The 15,783-nt window shown below is 41.2% G+C and overlaps 2 protein-coding genes across 6 annotated transcripts in view; one reads left to right on the top strand and one right to left on the bottom strand.

The window, feature by feature from the left end:
• The window catches only part of cyp26b1 (cytochrome P450, family 26, subfamily b, polypeptide 1), a 34,991-nt gene extending 24,828 nt beyond the window's left edge, over window positions 1-10,163 (top strand). Inside the window, exons 3-7 of the mRNA XM_023410232.2 lie at window positions 2,982-3,100; window positions 3,467-3,623; window positions 3,802-3,957; window positions 5,668-5,952; window positions 6,225-10,163. Coding sequence (XP_023266000.1) covers window positions 2,982-3,100; window positions 3,467-3,623; window positions 3,802-3,957; window positions 5,668-5,952; window positions 6,225-6,617 — 1,110 coding nt within the window. The 3' untranslated portion in view covers window positions 6,618-10,163. The remainder of the gene's footprint in view (window positions 1-2,981; window positions 3,101-3,466; window positions 3,624-3,801; window positions 3,958-5,667; window positions 5,953-6,224) is intronic.
• The window catches only part of LOC111657893 (uncharacterized), a 248,117-nt gene that overhangs the window by 69,989 nt on the left and 162,345 nt on the right, over window positions 1-15,783 (bottom strand). The window lies entirely within an intron of this gene.

Raw genomic sequence — 15,783 nt, forward strand, 5'->3', positions numbered from 1 at the left:
CCACCCCACCCCTAACCCTACGGTCCAACCGAGGAATCAATTGGAACTTATCAACCAAACTGACAAACCGACTCTTTGGCAAACAAAAGAGCGGCCGTGACAGCCTCGTGTGTTTTCTCAGACTGTTTTGAGGTCAGATACTGTGTGTAATCCCCTGTGGTCAGGGTTGGCGGGCGGGTCATGTAAGCTGATCTGTGACCAGCGGGCCCCAGGGCGCGGCAGCAGAGGAAATGTAGCGCTGCTAACGTCTTAGAGCGCTCTGTGATCTGCAATAACCACTCCCTAACACACATACGCAGGACATATATATATATATATATATATATATATGTATAAATATATATACCCATACGGCGCGTACACGTAATTCACACACTTTTCATGCACACAGCACCAGCTCAGTGGGCTATTGTTCATTCATTCTGAGGGCGACGGAGGGAGGGAAGCAGGGTTTGGAGGAATGAGCAAAGAGAGAGAGGGAAGAGGGCAACAGAGGAGAAAGAACGTGAGAGGAAAATGAGGTAGAGGACGAAATAGAGTGCGAGTGCCCAACTGATGGTTTGGTGGCTGAAACATCGACCTCAAGAACCACATGTACCCTTCACTGGCCTGGGCTCAAATCCCTCTAGAAGCTCCTTTCTTCCCTCTCAGCCTGTGTTATGTCTTACAGAAGAGAAGCAGGAACGCTTTGTCTTCGCAACCATGTTCCTCCAGTGTCTTAACATATGGAAAATATACTTCCAAAACACACAATAAAGTCATTTTTCTTTGTACGCATGCTTTGAAAGCTACAAATCCAGCATAAGCTGCGAACGCGGATGCGAAAGCGTTGAAGGATACAGTAGTTACTAAAAGCAAAGTCCACACTGTGTCAAATGTAGGTTTATCTGCGCTGGGATAAAAAAAAAGTTGAAGGAAAGAAAGTCATAAAAAAGAACCACAGCGATAAAATAAGTCGAGAAAAACCACAGAGGAGATGCAGTTACGAGTTTGTGTAGGTCAGATAATAAAGGAGTTCATTAAAAAAAAAACACAAAAAAAAACATAAAAGTCGCTTCAAAATAAACAAATAAGGAAAAAAAGAAATACGCCGAAACCAATCGACATGCAAATGTTCAACCCACATCCTCACTGGCATTTCCAAAAGGTCTGTGAAGGCTCCTAAAGTGAATTGAACGGGTGATTGACCGGCTGACTTATCATTAGACAGTATTTCTTGCTAATATAAAATTTGCTTGTTCAAATGTTCCAGTCTCATTTCATTGAGCAGAAAATGCAAACCATGTGTACCAGTCGCTCAACTTGCTTAAAAATGTGCTGCATTGCCACTGCGATTACCGGGGACGACGTTTCAGATAAAATAAAAACCTAGAACTCGCTTCTTTTTTTTTTTTTACTTTTTTTCGTTGAATTTCATAAACTGAAGGAAGAACATTGTTTAAAAAAAAAAAAAACATAATTGAAAAAGTTGACATTTCAGGGAGTTTTTCACCCAAGCTGCAGCAGCGGTATCCCTCCGTTCTCTTCTCTCTTCTCTTCTACGTTTTCAAATAATATGCGACTGTTCTGCGGAAAGCTCTAAAAGGTTAAACGCACACGAATGTTATTTATCCAAATAAAGCTAAGTGTTAGTGACTGATTCATATTAATATAAAAGCCCTATTCTAGTCCAGTCTGCTCTCTCTTTTCTGCTCTCCCTCTCCAATGTTCTCCACATCTAAATCATTTCCAAGACTGTTTTAAGGACAGTTTTGGAGGTTAAATCAGATGGAATGTTATTTGTCCAAACAACACTGACGACTGGTGACTGATTCATACTAAGAAATACTACGAGCCGCCAGGAAAGACTCAACTCTCCCCCCCCTCCTCCTCTCTCTCTCTCTCTCTCTCTCTCTCTCTCTTTTGCTCTTTCTGCTTGTCATTCTAGTTCTGCTGACTACAGGGGAAAACCTCCACAATGTATAAGTCTCTGTAAAGAGGGAGGGAGGGAGGGAGAGTGAGAGAATCAGAGGATGAATAAGAAACGGGCATCACAGAAAATGAATAGGGTGGAAAGTCTTGTCTAGGTGCAGCTCGAGCGAGAGGAGAAAGGTTGAAGAGATATGACAGGAAAGATGTATAAAACATATATATATACAAACACAATATGAGGAGAAAAGCACAGTATTTTCATGAAAGACTAGAAAAAGACGGAGCGTAATTACTACACTGACCAACAAGAACAACTAGAAAGCACTCAGAAGGTCCAAGGTTACACAATCCTCCAAATTTGGGGTTATAAACTGCCAAAGTATAGTGAAAAATGCCAGTCGCCATTTTACAGAACCCAAGCAGGCGTCATCAAATTGCTTTTGTAAGAGAAAAGTCCAAAACCCAAAGTGCAAAAACTTAAAATTATATAAAGCAAAGAAAAGCAGCAAATGATTGCACTGCAGAAGCTAGACATATGGGATTACTCAATTGTCAAAAATATGTTCTGTTGATGGACTGATTGATTAATCAACTCATCATTTCAGCTGGATTATGGATAAACGCATGTTTGACCAAGGACTACATCACATTTTGTAAATGGCAACGACCAAAAACAGAGAAATCCTTCCATGTCCAACGACTGACCTTTCCACAAAATATGACAAATGTAAATATTACACTAGAATGAGCTGCCATCTGCTCACACGCCCCGTGAGTCAGGGTTTGCCACGCTCCAGGTTTCCTAAAGACATTCTGCCGTGACTGTAACAAGGGAGGGGATCACAGTAGTGTGTGTGTAATCAGTGCTTTGTCCTCTGCTTTGACTTGCACTGGGGTCAAATTAATTTCTGCGTGCCGTCTGTGTGCGTCTGCCAAGTCGTAAAAGTTATGAGCGTTTAATGAAAAATCGTGGCCGATCTTTATCTGTGAGAACAGACAGCTGCGGTCACATTCTGCTTTTAAATTGGCGCTACATGCCTCCTCTTCTTCTTCTTCCTCCGTCTCCCCAGGTGTTTGCCAAAGTGTTCAGCCACGAGGCCTTGGAGTCCTACCTCCCCAAGATCCAGCAGGTCATCCAGGAGAGCCTCCGGGTGTGGAGCTCCAACCCTGAGCCCATCAACGTCTACAGGTACGCTGGGGGGGGTGTGTCCTGGTGTAGAAAAAGAACACGTAGAAATGGTGTTGTTAGATTATAATCTGACTGCAGGTACAACTGTCATCGCAGTGGGTCAGAATATCCTAAATATTTCTGCAGAAAAAGTGATGGTAGGAGAATCGCAATTAGTACACGGTGAGTTCAAAGGTTGTCAGAACCATCAAAAGGTAGAAACGATATTCTTGTCATTGTCATGAGTAGAAGCATCAGCGTAGGTAGAAACATCTAACCTGCAAGAGCTGTATTATATTTACAGTTGTACGGGTTTGTTTGTGAAGAGGAACAAGAACACACACGAAGGTTTTACTTGATGTAACCTAATTGGTCGTCTTTCCACAGGGAGAGCCAGAGGTTGTCGTTCACCATGGCGGTGAGGGTGCTGCTGGGCTTCAGGGTGTCAGAGGAGGAGATGAGGCATCTGTTCTCAACCTTCCAGGACTTTGTTGACAACCTGTTCAGTCTGCCCATAGACCTGCCGTTTAGCGGCTACAGGAAGGTATGTGCAGTCGACATCCTCCGCTTCTCTTGGTGCTGCATGCTCTGGTTAGGTGTATGTTTTCTCACTTAAGGTGCTTTAAAGTCCAAAGTAACAGTTTAAACCCTAACCTTAACCCAAAGACGATTAGTTGGAGGTTACTCTTGGTTAAATTTATTTTGTGTGTGTGTGTTTTCAGGGTATCCGTGCACGAGACACCCTGCAGAAAAGCATAGAGAAGGCCATCAGGGAGAAGCCGCTGTGTTCCCAGGGGAAGGATTACAGCGACGCACTGGACGTCCTGATGGAGAGCGCCAAAGAGAACGGCACCGAGCTCACCATGCAGGAGCTGAAGGTAACACACCTACGCTCAAAAATCACCTGAGTGGGAGGAGGCGGTGTGCAAACATACGCTGGAGAGAAGCCAGGCACACAAGAAGTCACTCAATCACTCGTGGGAGCATTAACACATGCAGCGCAGAAACACGCTAACTCTGATGCACGCTGTATGTGTGCAAACACACACACAGTCACACATATAGAAGAACAAATATGACAGCAGAGATGCTCAGCTGATGCCCACATGCAGACAGTACCAGTAAAAGACACACACACACACACACACATACAAACAGTAACACATACAGAAGAACACACTCACTGTTTACCCAGGAAAGTGGTGCCTGGGAGAACCTGTCTGGGCGCACACACACACACACACACACACACACACACACACACACACACACACACACACACACACACAGTCAAAAAATGTCTCCAACAAATGGGATCATGAGTAACACGTGTGACATAGTAACTTATGATGATACACATCTTTAAGAAAAATATGACTGATGCCCACAGGCAGACGGTAACAGTAAAAAAAACACACACACACGGACACACACACACACGGACAGGCACACCCTCTATTTACCTATTAAAGCAATTCTGAGGAATTCTGTGGAAACTCAACTCTCTCTGCTTCTCTCTTGCTCACTGCGGTTTCTGGGTTAAGTCCAGGGCCAAAAATAAGTCAACACTCCCCCTGCAAGGGGTCTGAAAGAGGCCTCCTGTACGCACACACACACACACACACACACACACACACATATATATATATATATATATATATATATATATATATATATATAAATACACACACAAAGTGAACTGGGGAGCCCCTGTCGCAGAGGCCCAGGCTGAAGCACTCTCCTGCAGTTTTCTGACGCACGCATATATAGCAGACACACATGTAGGGTGAGGCAGAGATGTGTTTTGACACAGACGATGGCGGATGAGCGGTTTATAATGCGAGTCGTTGCTGCCCAGCCTCTGTGTTATTTATTCCACTACGTTAATAATGGGCCCGGCAAGGCGTACTACTAAATGTTGTTATTGGATACAAACGTCATATTTCCAAACACGTTACTTTTCAGGAATTAAAAATAACATACTTTTTTATTATGTATTCGCTTTTGACATTTTTTTTGGCCCAATGTTGTTACGAAACAAATGGCAGGCCTGAGGTGTGGGGTAGTGGATTTGCGCCCAAAGTAAGGTTGAAGTCCCAGGTTATGTTTGCGCACAGTTTGGCTTCATCATAATCGACAAAAAAAAATGAAGTCACATTTTGAAAAGAATGAATTCAAAAGTCGACTCTATAACACGCAGAGTGTGAAAATCCCTTTTATAGAATCGTAAATTCTATATTTTGTGCTGCTGTTCCCTTAAAAAAAAAATCAGGGCTATGAGCGTTTGGCATTTGGCTAATATCCACCATCACCCTTCAGCACATAACGCTGCCATCTACATTTCCACTCTCCGGACTCTTTGTTCAAGTGACAAGTAATTAACCCATCAGAAGCTGAGGGAGAATCCAGTTGGCTTGCCAGCGAAGTGAAGACAAATCAACTCAAACGCCCCTTAGTACAGTCCCAACTCTGGTCATGTAGGGAACAGTAACAGTGATGGGCAGGAACTCTGTGTTGCAAGGTAATTAACAAAAAAGGAAAAGCATAAACACACTGATCCATCACCCCGCCTCTCTATCGTCCCACAGGAGTCGACCATCGAGTTGATCTTTGCAGCCTTCGCCACCACTGCCAGCGCCAGCACTTCCCTCATCATGCAGCTCCTCCGCCATCCTGCTGTCCTGGAGCGCCTAAGGGAGGAACTGAGAGCCAGGGGCCTCCTCCACAATGGCTGCCTCTGCCCCGAAGGAGAGCTGAGGCTGGACACCATCGTGAGCCTCAAGTACCTGGACTGTGTCATCAAGGAGGTGCTGAGACTCTTTACGCCCGTCTCAGGGGCCTACCGAACCGCCATGCAGACCTTCGAACTTGATGTAAGTGGCCCAGTGATTGTTACAGACAATTTACATTTCTTTAATATCTCTTTGTGTGTCTCTTATCAAGCGTAAAATGATGAAATCAGGCTTTACAAATCGTGCTTTCATTCTTATATGATGATAGTCCAGTTAAAGTACAGTCAACTACCTAAAAAGTCAAGGACTGCCATTTAATTTCAAAAGAATTATCCATTACAAGTTAGTACACAGTCTCATCACAAAGTCGTACTTAACTAACCCTCAACATTTCTCTGTCTTTGTATCTCCAGGGAGTCCAGATTCCCAAGGGCTGGAGCGTGATGTACAGCATTCGGGACACCCATGACACCTCCGCAGTCTTTAAGGACGTGGATGCTTTCGACCCCGACCGCTTCAGCCAGGAGCGAGGAGAGGACAAAGAGGGACGTTTCCACTACCTGCCCTTCGGCGGTGGCGTCCGGTCCTGTCTGGGCAAGCAGCTCGCCACCCTTTTCCTACGCATCCTCGCTATCGAGCTGGCCTGCACCAGCCGCTTCGAGCTGGCCACCCGGCAGTTCCCCCGCGTGGTCACGGTACCCGTGGTCCACCCTGTCGATGGGCTGAAGGTCAAGTTCTACGGCTTGGACTCCAACCAGAACGAAATCATGGCCAAGTCAGAAGAGCTGCTGGGAGCGACAGTCTGAACGGCAGAGAGTTGACGAGTAGGGGTGGGGGTTAGTGATCGAAGAGGTCTTTAGGGAGAAGATTGAAGGAAGGAAAGAAATATCAGAGTTATCTTTTCTTCTCCACCTTTGTTCTGACAAGTTGGAGGTTTTTTTCAGACTAAAAGAAAAGCAGAAGTCTTCGTCTCTTCTTACAACTGATGATGATTGAGACTTTCCTCTGAGACAGGAAGAAGCTGCCAAAAAAGTTCCTAATTATGCTCTATTCTGTGTATTTTTTTAAAGAAATATACAAACAAAATGTATGTACAAAAAAAGCTATGTAATATAATTTGAAAGAGAATGTGGGTAGTGCACAACGGGAGAAAGAGAGGTATGGTGGTACTTTTGGCGAAATGAAGTGTTGAAACAAGAAAAGTATAAGTAGGGATAGTTATGGAAGAATGGCAAGATGGATGAAACAGGGTATAGGATGAAAGAATGATATTTTAGCATTTTGCTTGTGCTTAATCAAAATCAGTGGACCATTTCAGTTGTCTAGCAGGGTAAAAGAGATGGAAATATATACTGAAAGTTCGAGATTTTCTGGTCCAAAAATTGGTAAATTTGTGGTCAGGCTTCTTCATGTTGCCACCGAGATTCAACTCGATTTCTTCTCAGTTGAAAAAGATTTGAAAGAATGACAGAAATCAGCGGTGGCTTTCTTTCAGGTGTTTTCCATCAAAGGTCTATCAAAATTCAAATTGTTTACTAGCTTACACATGCAGTGAAAAGGATCATAGCACAGTGGGTAGCAAGTTGTGGCACAGATTGACATGTTGCTGAGCTTGTCAGATTGGCTCTGACGGTTTCTTCAAGCGAGCTGTATCATGATGCAGTAAATACAGTTTATATTTGTGACGCTAATGAGAGTCAAGTATCAATTTAGGCAGCGAAGGGAAGGGCTGCGCTTAGAAAATGTAAGGGATGTAGTTCTGATTTGGGAGATGTACTGGCTGCATATTTTAAAAGGGCAGAACACATAACATTTAATGTAAATGGGCAATTTGTTCTGTTTCTTGCGACAACTTTGCCTGCTGTTTTTTCATGAACTGATTTTTAACTCAACGGTTTCCATATTGCTTCCATTCATGCGCCGTACAGCAAAAATAAGCTTCTCAAACTACCAACATTACAAAGAAACATTGGAAATGTAAAGGGGAAAAACTTAAAAGAGTCTTTAGTTTCAATTCTTGCTGGAAGATGAATGCCATTTTTTTTGGCGTAATCATTCAGTACACTTTCTCTTTTGGGTTCCAAATTACAACCCTAAAAAACAGGAAGTGATCAAGAGACAGAATAGAAACTGCACTCACGAGAAACTCAAAGAAACTGCAAGCCCATATTCTGACATCCTAAATTCTAAATTCTACCTTGATCCTAGATTTTCTAGTTATCAATATCTCCAGTGGAAAACATCACTCTCTTCTTCGTCTCTGCAGCCCACAGGTTGCCCATCTGCATTGCCTCAAATTGTTGCCCATTTATACGGCATATCCAAGTAATCTTGGTGGTGTGTGAACTCAGGTGCTGAGTAGACATAGTGGTGAATAATGAATAAGCCTTTGCTTTTTTTTTTAAATATATTTAACTCTGACTGACTGCACATAAAAAGACTATCACTTACTTACTGATATAGTTTCAGAGCTGGACCGATTACTTTTTGAAAATCTCTCAATTACTTTGTGTTCACATAAACAAAAATATATCAGGGGTTTTCCGTGAGTGTTTCTCTCACTTGACGTATTAGCTTCTCCAACAATTCTGTACCCCCCCCCCCCAAGGAGATCATTTTGGTGGTGCACGAAGAATCAACCAACAGGAATTCCCAATTGGCATCACACAACATAAAAGTAACTGAATCCAGGTCAAACAGTAATAAGGTCCAGGCCTGCTTTGTAAACTCTCTCAACCTGTGCTTTGATTAATGAAGTACACTTCTAAGTTGCATTGAGATTGTACTCTCTCGGACGGTGACTTTATCCCACGATGAGGATACGATGAAGAACTTGCTCTCACAAATCGGCGCAAATTCCTGAGCTGGAGGAGGAGAAAAAGACAGAGGGATAAGGTGGAGGTGGAGAGGAGATGACCTACATACATGCTGCTTGAGTGTTGCTTTGTCATTCTGTGTTTGTTTATTTGTGTGCTGTTTTTATTTTCCCGTCTCCTTGGGGTAGTCATTTTAAGTTCTGTGGAGAAGGTGACGTTCTGTCTTGCTGCTCCTCCAATCAACGCTAAGAATGCAAAAACAAAAAACAATTTCCATGGTTAAAGCAACTTTATTAGCTAAAAGAGATTTATTGTTTGAGGTGATTGCACAATCAGGACTCTCAGAGCTTTGTGTGCTCCATTAATGGAGAGGGAGATTTCTCTCTCATTTTCCCCATGCATGGAAGGCTTCGACAGCGGGACTCTGGGACGTGTTAGCGGAACCCTGGGACATTCTAGAATGCTCGGACACAGTTCTAAGTTCCAAACCGAAGCTTGAGAGAGAGCGAGAGAGAGATAGAGAGAGAGAGAGAGAGAAGGACCAATGAGGTTTCAGGGGAGGGCAGGGTCACGCTCACAGGGCTTTTCCTATTGGACGATCCTGTTGCCCAATAGCATTCCAGATGGATTCTGCCTGTGCCAGATATTGTTCACTCTTTCTACCAACCACACCACTGATGTCTTCATGATAAAAAGAAAAAATATGAAAATAGAAATTTTTTTTGCTGCTTTTCTTGTGTATATTTTCTAATTGAGAGTTATAGATTGCAATAGTTTGTATCAATTGAGATTTGCTATTTCTTTCTCTTCATATATATGTATATATATATGTACATATATGTACGTATGTATATATATATATATATGTATGTATATGATTTAGCTGGTTAAAATATTTGCATTTTGTGAAAACAAAAAGAGCATTTATAGGTTATAGTGTATATTAATTTGTACAAGATTCCTTTCTTTAGCAAGCCGTGGGGAAAATCAGCTATTTACGTCTACTAATAACCTAATATTAATGTTATTGTACGATTAATATTGTTGTTATAAGATATTTGAAATGCTATTTTTTATTCTATTACAGATTTAGAGTTTTTAGCCTAAATGAGAAGGTCTTTGGTAAATATTGGATGTATTTAGAATGTTATGTATTTCAGTTATATTGTAAACAGTGTTTAAAATGTTAATATTGTTGATTTGATTACTGTAATAATTATTATTTGTTTTTGTTATTCAGACTTATTATCACTGCATTTTATTTGATATTAATTATGGAAAAACAGAAAGCACTTGCGAGGTATGTCTATTTTTTAAGTGCCATGCGACTACACTTCCCCTTCCTCTCACCTGTTGGTTTCTCTGAACCTGTCTTATGTCATTCTGTACATAATATTTGTATTTCTTTTTACAGGAAAATATGTTCATTTAGTTTAAATATGAATGTCTTGTTCTACTTTCTTCCTTTCCTTTTTTTTTTTTTTGTTACCGTGATTGTTAAATGTACTCCTGTAATAAACTATAAAGTGGAAAAGATATCTGCATAGTGATTTGTTTTGGTACTCTTCTCCTCCACCTAGCTTGCAAAAGAAATAAGTAGAAAAACTACAGTTGGTATGTTTGTTTCATTACAAATGAATTCCTATAATAGCTGCACATGGCAGCTGCAGTATGTTGAGATATAGTGATCGTTACACAGCTAAAAGTATGTGTTTAGGCAAAAAATAAATAAGAAATTAATGTTTGAAAATGTTCTGGTGGGAGACAGGACACAACATCTGGTTCCTGAATATCAAATTAAAAAAAAATGTTGTAATATATCCCTCCTATAGCAAACTTTATATTCATGCTTCTAACTCACTGGCTGAGTGACCAGCAGTTTGGCTACCAGCTGATGAGTGATGTCCAATCATATTCATGCAAGTGCATGGTGCAGCGATTTTAACCTGACGCTACATGGGTCGCTCCTTCCACCAGCAACACAGTTCCTGCTCAGATTTGTTCAGAGCTCCATCCAAGACCCTTTCCATCATATCCAAGTGTATAATTATATGGTGTGGTCAGTGCCTTGACATAAGTGTCTCTGACTGAAATATCATTCAGATCAATGATTCATATCATTTTAGAAGAGCAGGGTCAAAGTAGAAACAAGCAGCCTAATTTGTGAAACGTGATACTGAGATGGTTGGCAAAAAAATCTTCAACAGGCTTGGTGCTTACATAAATAAATGTACCCTGACATTAGACAGACTTGATTAAATCACACTTAAAAATTTCCTGAAAAATAGCCATGTCGATGAAACTATAGCCATGTTTTTTGTTGTAAATGCTAACCGCTTTGTTATTGAACTCTTCAAAGTGAGCCCAACAATGGGACTGAGACTCGTCATGTGGGGAACACACAAGAAACTGGTGGTCTGGTTCGGGCTCTCGGCGCAGTGACTGACTGATGTCTCAATGCCTACATATTTGTTTTTATTTCCCAGCCAGTAGATCACAGTGGTTTGTGAACATCAAGAAGAAACCGGCTGTGATGTTTCACTGGGAGTTTTTCTTTAGCTTGATGGAAGACAGAAACAGAGACAGAGGAAGAGAGAGAAAGAGCACAATGACACAACGACACACACTTCAAAGACTTTGTTGTAAAGTGCACAAACACACAAACACACACACACACACACACACACACACAGATATACAGAAATACACACAAACGCACACAAGACGTTTTGGAAATAAGCGATAACATAGACACATGCTCACAAACAATGACTATAAGATAAGATGGAAAGAAATGCCGGCTTAACAGTGCGGACACACATAGTACTTGCACACGCACACGCACACGCACACACACACACACACACACACTCAAAATCACACACAGCTTGTGGGAAGAACAAGGAGTTCAGTTCTGTTTGTTTGTAGCTTTGCCGCCAGGAGAGACTTATTGCCACACTAAATACTCCAAGATGAACCACTTCAAGGGAGCCGAGTGTTTGTGTGTGTGTGTTTCTCCGTCTCCTGTTATTTGTGGTGTGTGTAGACACGGATTGATGGTTTTCATGAATGGAGGGAAGTTCTGTGATCACGGAGCGGCTGACCTCGGTTGACATTTGTAATTGTTTCAATACAAATAGTCGGTATTTTCATGTTTGTCGTTATGTCATGTTGTCATTACATGTGCTGCATGAGTGTAACGTGCGAGTTACATAAGCAGAGAACTCACTGGATGATACGCTCCAGATAAAGAGTAAAACCTTCTTCTCTTGCAACTGAACCAAACCAGAAAGCATTATTGAAATAACAGATTGCGTAGGTATCGCAATATAGGTCATTTTCGATTCTTCTGTGGTTCATGTTAGGTTACATTTAGGGAAGGATGATCTTCATGATTAAAGTGAAATCAGTGCTTTAACAAACTGGGACAGTTATTCTTCCCACAACTGTTAAGAGGTGCACCGTCAGGAAAATGAAAGCAGATCATTTTATGTCTTTGAGAGATCAATGCTCCCGTTTCTGTTTCATCAGTTAAAGCAACTAAAAGAAAACAAATGAAGAGGAGACAAAGAGAAAGTGGCGGGGGACTGGAGGAGGAAGACAAGTAGAGAATCTGATGATGAAAGACAGAGTCCTCTCAGCTGTGACTCTTTCCTCCTCTGAAGGATTAAACCTCAGTTATTATCCAGCGGGCTGGATGCACCAGCACACAGTCCAACCCTCAGCTGCAGGTTATTAGGAATCACAGAGCTCCTGAGAACAGACAATAACCAATCAGTGCGCAGACTGAGTCAACAGTACGAGACCGCTGCGGGAGCAGGAGTGTGACCGCTCATCTCAAGACGGGATGATGAGAGGAAGATAAAAAGAGAGAGAAATGAGAGAGACATTGAAACTGAATGATAGTCACAAACTTCATGCAGGACTGTGATTTAGTCCAAATCCTGTAGCACTGAGGACTTTAGTTCAGATTAGTCAAGATTAGAAACTTATAAAGTAAAGGGAAGAATTCATAGGATGAGGAAAACAGAAACTGAATGTGTATTTCAAGATTAATTATTATTTTGCCTCTCCGTTTATCTCTCTATCCTTTAAATGAATACAGCTTGCTCTGACTTTTACAGGTCTTTGTGCTAGTCTTTGTCTCCCCACTTGTTTGCATTGTTTTCCCTCAGTTTTTTAGCCTCTTTAGCAGCATGGCTCTGCAGGGATGGGAATGCTGGTCTGTTGGTCCATCTTTCCAACAATTATCTCAGCAAATGTTTGATGGATTGTCATGAAATTTTGTTCCGCCGTTGAAGGCTCCCAGAGCGACAAACTTTCACAACATTGGGAATCCGCCGAGTTTTCCTCTAGTGCCACTGGGAGGTCAAAACTTTCACTCAAAATATCTCAATATCTCCTTGATGGATCGGCACAAAAATTTTCACACTTTAAAAATACCCAAATGATGTATACTAAAGACTTAGGTGATCCCCTGAATTTTCTCACATCACAGCATTTCAGCGTGTGACCAGGGTCAAATGAAAGCAAAAGTAACTTTATGATGTGTGTTTTCAATTTCATATCAACAGTTTGGGGACTTTTAGGGGTCATTGACGGGGCTTCCTGGATTTTATGGAGCAGAATTTATGATGATGATCATCAGGTCAAAACACTTAAATTCCATCAAGAGAGAACACTACAAGAGCTGTTTTACATTTTCACATTTCAGTATGTGACTCTAGTTTCTCAGAAGCAGATTTTTTTAATTTGTCTAATAATCAATTTATGATCAGAAACCTGGAAAACTAAAGACATTCCCATCAGCCTTGGCTGTGCTTTGTGTTTACTGCTGAATAGCAAATATTAGCATGCTAAACTAGCTTGCTTTGTTAATACCATTTTGTTTTGAAAGTTCAGCCCATGATGATGCAGAGATGCCAATGTTTACAGAGACCATTTTCTTTATTTTACATGACAAATAATCTTAATAACTGCATTATGAAGACTTGGTGCGACCCAGCAGAGAGGTTGTAGCCTTTAAGTGTGTGAGTCAACTATCAGCATCCCGAAGTGCAGGAAAAAACTACTCTACCTGGAAGTTTAAGGAGGCGTCAGCAGTTTTAATTCTTTACTAGTCCTGGGGGCAAAACTGCTGTTCAAAGTTTATAAAGATCTTCAGAAAAATCTGCTTTTGGAAGTCAGCCAGTTTGATTTTTTCATCTCAGAGCAAACACTGTTTCCTGTAAGAGGCCCTGAGTGGTTTTTCTATCATAAAGAAAGTGAGGCTGCAGCCGGAAGCAGCAGAAGCTTCTGGCACCGAGCTTCCAACTGCAGGAAATGTCAATCTCATCAAAGAACAATCAAAAAACAAAAAGACTAAAAAAGGGTTTGGGGACAAAAAAGGGACAATAACGTCTTTCTGTGCTGTAAGGAAAGGGAGAAGAAAGAACAGTGAGTGGCATACAGTGCAATTTGTCTCACTGCCAAACTGCCAAAAGTATCAGGTTTCCTTAAAATCTTCCTGGTGCACGTACAACTTATTAGTTCATTTCATTGTCTGAATATGACTTTGCCTAAGGGCACTTTGTTGCACAATTGTCAGTATTTCCAAATAGGCATTAAACATCTGTTGGTAACCTGCCATGTGTTTCAGTATGTATGAAGTGTGATTTTCCTCGTTGCAGTAATGTGGGGTTTTCCTGCATGATGGCCTGTCAAACTTGTGTGAACTACTCCTGGTGTGTCATTTCTTTCTAAATCTGGCTGTACTGAGCCAACGGCTCCGGCTGGCAACTCGTATCTGCTCTTTCGCAGATGTACAACATCCAGAAAAAACATTTATGACTTACCAATGTTGGTACTGCATGCAATCACTATCAAAGGAAATGAGCAGAGATGGAAGTTATTTGGAAGTTCGCCCTCTTGGTCCCATCTAACAACAGAAGCTGTTCCAAAATGTTTCATGTCAAGTACTTTCGAGTTGATTCATGTAATATTTTGTTCCAGAAATTCCCATCTGAGAAGGTTGCACCCTCCGTCCATCCATCCATCTGTCCATTCATCACTCTGCAGTCCATGTGCAGCCAGATATACACTGAATAAAACCCAGTCACATTCTGTTATTTCTTCAGGATTTTCAAATAAATTCTGCTCCATAAAGTTCAGATTTTGCCAGTTTCTTCCGTGCCTAATCAAAAGAAAAATCTTAAAAGAAACCTTAATAAAAAGAGGTCCAGATCCTACATCCAAAACACACAGTTGTTCCCATTTCTAACATTTCAATTTTACCTTGATAACCGTTTGTGTGTTCTCCAGTATATGATAAAGAAAGGCCAAGAGTGGGAGAATTCGCTTTACCCAGAGAGGAGTGTGCGTTTCAGCTGTAGCAGCTATAGCTTGATAACAATATATTTGATCATGATTCATCTGATTTTTTCATGAAACAGACGAAATGGTCAAAACAAGGATTTTCTCCGGTGAGAAACAGCAATACTGAATAATGCTGAAGCTTTTGATGGAAATAAATATGTGAAAATGAAAAACAGTCATTCTTCTCTCATGACAAAGAAATTTAAGTAGCTGTGATTTTGCTGAGAGTCCACAGAATGACCCCTAGTCCTGAACTGTTGATATCAAATAGACAACAGATATCACAAAGTTTCGTTTTCAGTTGACACTGGTCACAAACTGAAATAGTGATCTGGCTACTGTGTTGTTATTTAATCTCTTTGCAGTAGAGAAGAAAAAGAAAGTGAGAGAAAAGGTGCGACTTTCTGAGAAATAAAAAAAAAGAACATAAGGAAGAAACCGTTGCATAACATGATTGACTGCACTACCAAGAAAAACAAAACCAAAAAAGTGAGAAAAAGAAGAGAAAGAAGTGTGGGACAGAGATAACAGCTAAAAAGGAAATGTTTCATGACACACCGAAAGAAGGAAAAGCAAAAATTCATGTGATGATGGGAAGATAAAATCATAGATAAACTGTGGGGATTACCACAGGTGTGTGTGTTTGTGTGTGTAAGGTCATGAACTTCAGGTGAACTCGTAATGATGCGTCTGAAGCACAGCAGGTGCAGGAGTCAAACTGAGTTCAAAGAACAAACACCAACACGCCCACGTTTGTAATTTTTATACTTGTGAGGACCCACGATGGATTCCCTACCTGTAA

Source organism: Seriola lalandi, unplaced genomic scaffold, assembly GCF_002814215.2.
Source record: "Seriola lalandi dorsalis isolate HSWRI2012SDOR001 ecotype SW California unplaced genomic scaffold, Sedor1 jcf7180002054418, whole genome shotgun sequence".
Taxonomy (NCBI): domain Eukaryota; kingdom Metazoa; phylum Chordata; class Actinopteri; order Carangiformes; family Carangidae; genus Seriola; species Seriola lalandi.